Source organism: Ursus maritimus, unplaced genomic scaffold, assembly GCF_017311325.1.
Source record: "Ursus maritimus isolate PB19 unplaced genomic scaffold, ASM1731132v1 scaffold_7, whole genome shotgun sequence".
Classification (NCBI taxonomy): Eukaryota; Metazoa; Chordata; class Mammalia; order Carnivora; family Ursidae; genus Ursus; species Ursus maritimus.
The window spans coordinates 13,424,754-13,432,650 of NW_024426885.1; the positions used below are offsets into that span (position 1 = coordinate 13,424,754).

Below are 7,897 nucleotides of genomic sequence, written 5' to 3' on the forward strand. Positions count from 1 at the left end.
GCGTGAAAATATGCCGTGGACAGCCAAGGTTCTCCAGAGGAACCAAGAAGGAGAAAAAAAGGAGAGACAGGCGGAGATAAAGAAAAAAAAAGAGGGAGAGAAACCAAGAATGAATTCTACTTTAGAAGAGAGGAGGGGAGGAAAAAAATAAAGAAAAATTTCCATAGTGCCCTATAGTCCCCACACGTGCACGGAATGTCTAATCTTAACTTTTCAAGGCAGGGTGTTAACAAAGCTTGTATTTTTGCCCTGCATTGTAACTTGGCCTTATCACAGTGTAAAGGGTGGGGAGATTGTCCTAAATTATGTCCAGGCGGCCCCCCTGGATCCGTGGATTAAGAGATTAAAGGAGACCACTGGGCAAGGCCTCCTCTTTCCCCTTCATATTCCTGGTATGATAATTGCTTAAACTGATTTGCACTTTCACAAAAGCTCGCAGGACGCTTTGTAGCTCGAACAGAACAGACGAGGTTTCTCTATCAATGGAAATAAAACTGATTAATGCAGCCTATCAGGATAAGAAGCAAATGAAGCATGCAAAAACAACCTCGTACCCCCAGAAGGGGGAAGGAGGAAGGAAAAAAAGCTAAGTTTCCTCCAAGACTGGTTACAACTTTTTCTTTAATGTTAAAATTAAGAGTTGAAGGTTTCTCGGAATGCTTGCCTTCTAAGGCTGCTGAGGGCCTTGGGCTTGCCTCCTCACCTTCAGCAGATTGGGGCCCGACAGAGAGGAAGGAAGGAAGGGGGGAAGGAGGGAAGGAAGGAAAGAAGGAAGGAAAGAAGGGAGGGAGGAAGTAAGGGAAGAGAAGGAAAGGAAGAGAAGGAAGGGGGTGGGGGAGGAGCTTGTACTTTGGGGTTTGAAGTCAGAAGCACAGTTTAAAAGTCCCAGGATTCTGATTCTGCTAAGCGTTTCCTGCAATCCTAGGGGAATATTCTTCGATGTGTAACTATACGTCTGGATTGAAACAACAACAACAACAACGACTAGAAGTTAAAAAGAAGTAAGCATTTTTTAACCTGAAGTTCAAACCAAAGTCCCTCAGGGAGCCTTGCAATGGGCAAAAATCTGGTTGGAAAACTTTCCTCCCAACCCTTTTCTGAAGGACTTAAGTTTTCCTAATCCTCTCCCTTTTCCACCCTCATCTCTCTTTAAAATGCCCAAGAATCCATCAGTCTGGCCCTTTTGTGGGTGAGGAGCCTGGGTTTCTTGAGCCTCATTGGAGAAGGACCACACTCAAATTATAGATACTTAAAAAAAAAAAAACTCACTTCAATTTCTCAAAACAACTACTCTGAGGGCATATTGATAAATCTTTATTGACAAAATATTGACATTGACATACTTCTTGGAAGTATATAGTGTGTTAGAATTCTAACAAATTAACACAAAACACAAAAATATTTACATTCTGGTATAGAAGACATTAAGGAAGCATTTGTCACTCTCTTTAGTAAGTCTATGATCTTGGAATAGAAACTCAGTGCTTGAAAACTTGCCGCCATGTCCTTGGCCACACTTAACATCATCCCCGCTAACTACAGTCCTTCAGTTTTTGAAATAGATAGATTTAAAGTTTGGGAATGGCCTTACAGCGAATGGTTGAATTCGGCCAATCTCTCCAACCACCAAAAGGAGTTTACTTCGTGGTTTTAAGCCTTCGGGATGTTAGGAAAGGGAATGTTCAAGAAATAGAATTAATTTAGGGTTTTTCTTTCCCAGCACAAGTCCTGACTCCTCTTGTGGGCACCCTCCCCCGCCACCCCCAGCCCCCCATCCTGCTCCCCATTTCTCTGTAAGAGGACCACTATCGCCGAGCCTACTTCATTTACCTTTCACAATCACTTTGACGTCAGAAGGTATCAAAAAGTGTTTACAGACTGCACATTTCTCGAAAAAAAAATCAAAATAAAAAGCACACAGAACCTGTCTTTAAAAGGAAAAGAAAATTACAATTCATTTTCTGTCTTTAGACACCATTCGCCCAACAACTGCTACATGCAATTCAAGTTTTTGAACAGGTGTGGGATGGGGCTGGATATGGAATTTCGATTGCTAGTATTACTAATTATTTTTAAAGATTGGGGGGAAACTCTGCGAAGTGCAAAAGAAAAAGTCCTGTGCCTGGTTGGGGTTTTCTTTTATCATCATTATTATTATCATTATAATTTTTTTTAAATCAGGACTGCGATAAACGGAATACCTGCCAATCATCTTGTCTCGCTGGGTTGGCGTTTGACTGACAGCTTCCCTTGTTCAGAGCGCCTTCGGCTGTGCCCCATTTGGATCTCTCTCTCTCACTCTCTCTTTCTCTCTCTCTCACTCTCTCTTTCTCTCTCTCTCGCTCTCTCACTCAGCTGCCTCTTTAGACAAGGGTTGCATGTTGATCAAGAAGCCTGCGTCCTCGGCCATCTCCGCGCAGCCTGGGATCAGGACCCTGCGCCCTCGCTGCCCAAAGTCCGCGACGCGCCGCCGCTCTCTCTGACTCCCTCTTCCTCTTCTCGGTGAATGTGTGTGTGCGGTTTGTTTTTGTTTTGTAGGTTTTTTTTTTTTCTTTTCTTCTACCCCTCCTCTCCCTGTCTCTGTTTTGCTCCGTGGTGTCCGTTTCTGTGGGGTTCGGTTTGTGTTTTTAATCATCTGAGGTCACGTCTATTTCCTCGGGACTCGCCTGTTTGGTGGCGATTCTCCACCGGTTAATATGGTGCGTCCCTTTTTTCTTTTGTTGCGAATCTGAGCCTTCTTCCTCCAGCTTCTGTCTTTTGAACTTCGTCCTTCGGTTCTGAAACCATACTTTTACCTGCAGACGAGATGCAGAGGGGGCGCATTAGTACCTCTCCAGCGCCCTCCTGCCACTTCCTCCTCCGTGTGGCGCCTTCGAGAGCCCAGTCCCCCAGCTGCGCATCCGAAGGGCGGACCTCCCCAAGGTCTCCCTTCTGGGAGCCGAGCTCCTAGTGCTGTCAGCTAGGAAGCCTCGCTCCCTGCCCTTCTGGGCCCCGGCGGGGCGCTTCCCCCAGGCTAGATGGTCCAGAGGGCACAGTGCCCCTGCACGCGCCTGGCCCTGAAGGGGACACCCACCTCCTGCTGAGAGCAAAAGCCTTGCAAACCCTGGGAAACCCCTACAACAATAATAAGTAAGGTAAAATAAAAAGACAAGTCCCTGACTCCCTCTACCTAGCTAGTGCAGGGAAGACCTTATTCCCGGCCGGCTCTGGCAGCTTTCTTGTGCAAGGCCCAATGTGCTTTCTATTTTGTCTGTTTCCGCAGCATTGCCTAAATATAGCGCTTCCTCTGCAAAGCCTCGGCCCTGGGTAGGCAGTCAGGATTTGCCTGAGCTTCCTCTTCCTTGCCCAGGACTCTTGCAGGTGAGCACGAGTTGGGGGGCGGGGGAGTACTGGAGGAAGCCTGGGGGATGGTGGGATGCAGAGGCCTGGGGACCAGCCCCGCTGTACCTTTCCAGCTAGGAAAAGAAGCTCAAAAGTGAAAGCTTCTGAAAGACCTTGGGATAAGGAGGAAGTGGGAGAGAAACTAAGAAAGAGGAGAGGAGAAGAGATGGAACTCCCTCCCTTCCCTCCTCCGGACCAGCCCCAGGACCCACCAGGCCCCAGCTCGCACCCTGGTCACATCACCTCCCATCAGAGCGGGGCTGGCGGCCGCATCTCCCCAGAGCAGCTGCTAGAGGTCCGGCGAGCAACGATGTAGGGCTGGACTGCAATCCCCATCACCTCCCTGGGGGAGCTGGGCAGTGGGTCCCCTTCAGCCACCTTGCAAGAAGCCAACATTGTCCCAGCTTCTCAGCAGTGCGGTACAGTGAGGGAAATGCTGGTGACGGCATCTCCCCTGCCCCCAGGCCTGTCCCTTCCCGAAAGCAGCAGCCCAGGCCCCTGAAGCCCGCCCCACTCCCTCCTTTTAGAAGGCCGGCCCAGGTCCCGGCTTGCTCTCCCCAATGCCCCAGTCCCCCAAAGTGCCCCATGAAAAAGCCGAGCTGGAACAAGGCTGAGTTTAATTTGCTTTGAGTTTGCTAATTGAGGGGGAGGACGGTTCATTTCTCCCCGGCGCTCGCCCAAGGCGCGCGTCGGTGCGCTCGGGGCTTGACACGCACACAAAGACTCCAGGCAGCATGGGCAGCGAGGCGGACAAAGACCACCGCGGCCTCGGCTATCCAGGAGAAATCAGCCGGGCCGCGCCTTGTGCCAGGCCCCGCACCAACCCGCGAGGCCCTCCTCGGTTTTGTCCAGGGGGACGTTTTAAAAACAAAAGCCTCGACCTCTTTGCGCCTCCCAGAAAAAGTGTTACAACTTAATCTGCCCCAAAATGTTACTGTTTGCCGGGAACTTTGACCTCGCCTTGCGGCTTCACGTACAGTAGTGCCTACTGTAGCCCTAAGCGCCCTCCCCGACCCCAGCAGGCCGGAGCCAGGCCCCCCTCCGAGCCCTGCTGCGCCACAAGGGTCTGTCCCCCGAGGCAGCCCTTCTCTGCAGCCTTCCACCTCCATTTCGCTGATTTAGGGACGCACCTAGGATGTCTGGCCTCTGCCTTCTGATTCTCTGATCCCCCCAAGGGGAGTAACTGGAGCCATAGGTGTGAACCTTGGGTCTGCAGTAGCACAGAACTCATTTAACCCACTCCCAGACATCTCCAGACTCGAGTTTCATGCATCCCCACCCCTGCCCCTCACCTTCTGCGCTCTCCTTCTCCAGGCGCCCACCTGAGTCCCAGACTCTAACTGAAAGTCTCACCAAAAGTGCACAGGTGTCTTAACCAGAAACTGTAAGTCATGCCCAGCCAGACCGGAGGGAGCTACTCAGCCGGTCTCCCCAGAGCCTGGGGTGGGTCGGCTCTTACAGCCCCTTGCTGGAGCCCAAGGAAGCCAGGCAGCTCAAAACTTATATGTTCTGAACCCAAGTGTGGAACCACCTCCAGCGCTCTTTGCCAAAGGCCGTCTCGGAGCTCCGCACTTGTGTGCCAACTGCAGGGGGCCAGAAAGTGGGGTGGGGTCCTCGGGTGCACGCCTCGCTCACCTGAGTTTCCGTGAGGCTGAGGCTGTGCGCCAGCTGCTTCCTCTCGGCGCCCACCACGTAGTGGTTCTTCTCGAAGGCGTGTTCCAGCCTCAGAAGCTGGGACGGGGAAAAGGCGGTTCGGATCCGCTTCGGCTTTCGGGCCAGCGCGTTGTGCAAAAGGAAGCTCTCCGGGCTTGTGTCGTTCCCTGCCAGGGGCATAGCAGAAGTCCCGTTAGAAGGGACCGTCCTGGCCGGCCGGGCGGCACGCTTCTCCCGAGCCGGGCTGGCGGGGCACAACGCTCATGGCCTTTGCGCAGCCGGTGCGGATCGGCCCGTGGGGACCCAGGACCCTCCAGAGGTGCGCGAAGGGGACGCCGGCCCAGCTGCCCGCCCGGAATACCGAGCCTGTACCCGTGCAGCACCCACCCAGCAGCTGCCCGGGCAGGAAAAGTCCCCAGGCTCCTGACCTCGGCGGGCTTCGCAGCCGCCGCGGCGCCACGGGCCTCACCGTCTCCGCGCCCGGGCGCCCGGGGCAGAGGAGGGGCAGCAGAGCCAGGCCCCGGGATTGGCGCCCAAGACCCAGGGAAACTTTGTCTTTTTTCTAACCTTGGGGAACTTTAACCCCCGGGGTGGAGAGGCGGCGGGCCGCTATCCAGAGTTTTTTCGGGAACTCAGTTTTGAATGATTTAAGTCTCTTCCCCTCCGGGAAAGTGCAGAGGCCGGGCATGTGGCTGTGGCCCGGCAGGTACCGAAATATCGCAGGAGGGTGCTCCGGGTTGCCACAGCCACTGCCTCCCGAGGACCCGGCTTCCGCACTGCCCCGCTCCAGAGAACTAGAAGACGCGAGTGAAGGGATCGAAACCCAGGGGCTGCCGAGTTGCGGGCGTCCTATGGGACTGTCCGAGGTCCCAGAAGATCCCGGCTACTTCGGGCCTGGTGGGGGCACCAAGAGCGTAGCTGGCAGAGAATGAGGAAAGGAGCCATAAACTGTGAGCAAAGCCAGAGTAGTTTCAGGTTCACTCAGGAGGGTGGGAAATCGATTCACTTAAAAACCCTAACAAAGAAAAACAAACTGACAGTTTAGGCGAGAATGGGGGCAAATCCGGTCCCGGAATTAGGATGAAAGGTTGTTTTTGTTTTGTTTTGTTTGTAATTGGGGGTGGTGGTGGCATCTACCGGACTCTAGGCTCTGGCAGGAACGCGAAGGGTTAACGAATGGACAAGCCGCCGAGTATTGATCGGCTGTCGCGGGAGGTAGGTCTTTTCCCCCAACTCCCACCACTAAACTAATTACTCGTCCGCTTTTCTGGAGTTTTAACTTTCCTCCTACCCCCACCCAGAGAAAAAAAAATCAAACAAATTAAAAAATAGCAAGAAGGGAAAACACTCAAATAGACCTTTTCGTCCAGCCTATCTCCTGATACGGTTCATTTCTTTTAAAACAAAAACAAAAACAAAAACCAGACCGAACCCGCCTCCCGCCGCGGGCGCTCTACCCCTGATTCTGAGCAGGTCTTGGCGAGAGTGCCGAGCCTCGGAGGTTACTACCCGCGAGGGTTCCAGGCTCCTCCCCAGGCCTGGAAAAAAAAAAAAAAAAGGAAAAACAAACCCCCAGGCTTCGCTCTGGGGGCGCGAGGGTCTCCTCGCCGCCCGAAGAGGGTCGGAAACTGAGAAGTCGCGGGGCTAGGCTTGAAGGCGCGAGGAGTGGGTGGCGAACAGGGTCTCTCCCGCAGTCGAAGGCGAACCTGGCGGCCGGGCCGTGGCCGTGCCCCTCGGAGCTAGGGCAACAAGGGCACCGCGGAGGAGACGGAGAGCCTGGGTACCCCGCGGGCTCCGGGACTCCTTGGCGGCGGGCGCTCTGAGAAGGCTGTCCCAGCCTGTCTCCACCCGAGAGCACTCGGGGACAACTTCTTCGTTTGCGCTCCTCTCTAAGGGGTCCAGCGGCCCCAGGCCAGCCCCCAAAGCGGCCGCAGCTTCGAAGACTGGGGACCAACACCATGCCCGGTCCCTCGCTGCCCAGTTTCCGAACCGGGCGCGCGGGCCCACGAGCTGGAGGCACCTCCTCCCAGGCCTTGCCAAGCGCCCACCCGGCGCAGGCCGAAGACCGGACAGGACGCGGCGCGCCGCAGCCCCGCGACGTGGCACGTACCTTGGAAGCGGTGGCCCAGATATCGGTAGCGGTGGATGAGCCAGGGGTAGAAGGTAGACGGGTCCCGCTGCTGCGAGGCGAAGAGGGGGTGTGGCGAGTGCGAGGAGGGCAGGGGGTGGGCGGCCAGGGCGTGCGGCGGCGGCACTGGGTGCACGGGCACCGCGGGGTTGGGCGGGTGCGAGACCGCCTCGGCGAACACCAAGTCCGGGTTGGAGTAGACGCCCCTGCCGGCGGCGGCGGCGGCGGCCGAGTGGAAGCCGTTGAGGAACGGGTTTATGGGGCTGGAGTTGGCGTAGCTGAGCGCCGCGGGACGGATGGGGTCCTCAGAGCGCGAGGCGGGCAGGGGACTGTCCTTGGCCACCAGCGACTCGATGGTGAAGCAGCGCTTGGGCGCCGGCTGGAACATGCTGCGCCAAGGAGCGGGCGCCCGAGGCTCCCGGCTCCCGGCGACCGCGGCACGCTGCCTCCGCCGCCCGCTGCCCGCGGCGAGGACGGACGAGAATTGGGGACTTGTTTGTTTGGGGTGGGGGTGGGGGGAGGAAAGGAAGAAAGAAAGGAAAGGAAAAGGAAAGGAGGGGGGAGGGGGGAGGGAGAGGCAACGCCGAGGATCCCGAGAATCTTGCACCAAACGCGCCCAACCTGGAGAGAGGGGGAAAAATCCTTCCAGAAGAATTTGCAGGCGTGGATTGGGGTAATTTTTTTTCTTTTTTTTTCTTTTTTCTTTCTTTCTTTCTTTTTTTTTTTTTTTTTTTG

General features: G+C 55.1%; 1 protein-coding gene across 3 annotated transcripts in view; it reads right to left on the reverse strand.

Moving 5' to 3' along the window:
- Positions 1-1,298: 1,298 nt before the first annotated feature.
- Positions 1,299-7,897, reverse strand: part of EMX2 (empty spiracles homeobox 2) — a 7,868-nt gene continuing 1,269 nt past the window's right edge. The window contains exons 1-3 of one of the 3 annotated variants that reach the window (XM_040624540.1): positions 7,145-7,890; positions 5,017-5,201; positions 1,299-2,795 (exon numbers count right to left, since the gene is read on the reverse strand). In XM_040624540.1, the coding sequence (XP_040480474.1) occupies positions 2,628-2,795; positions 5,017-5,201; positions 7,145-7,550 (759 nt within the window). In that variant the 5' untranslated portion in view covers positions 7,551-7,890 and the 3' untranslated portion in view covers positions 1,299-2,627. Of the gene's footprint in view, positions 2,796-5,016; positions 5,202-7,144; positions 7,891-7,897 lie in introns of those variants that run through there. The other 2 variants (XM_040624542.1, XM_040624543.1) reach the window with 2 other exon arrangements.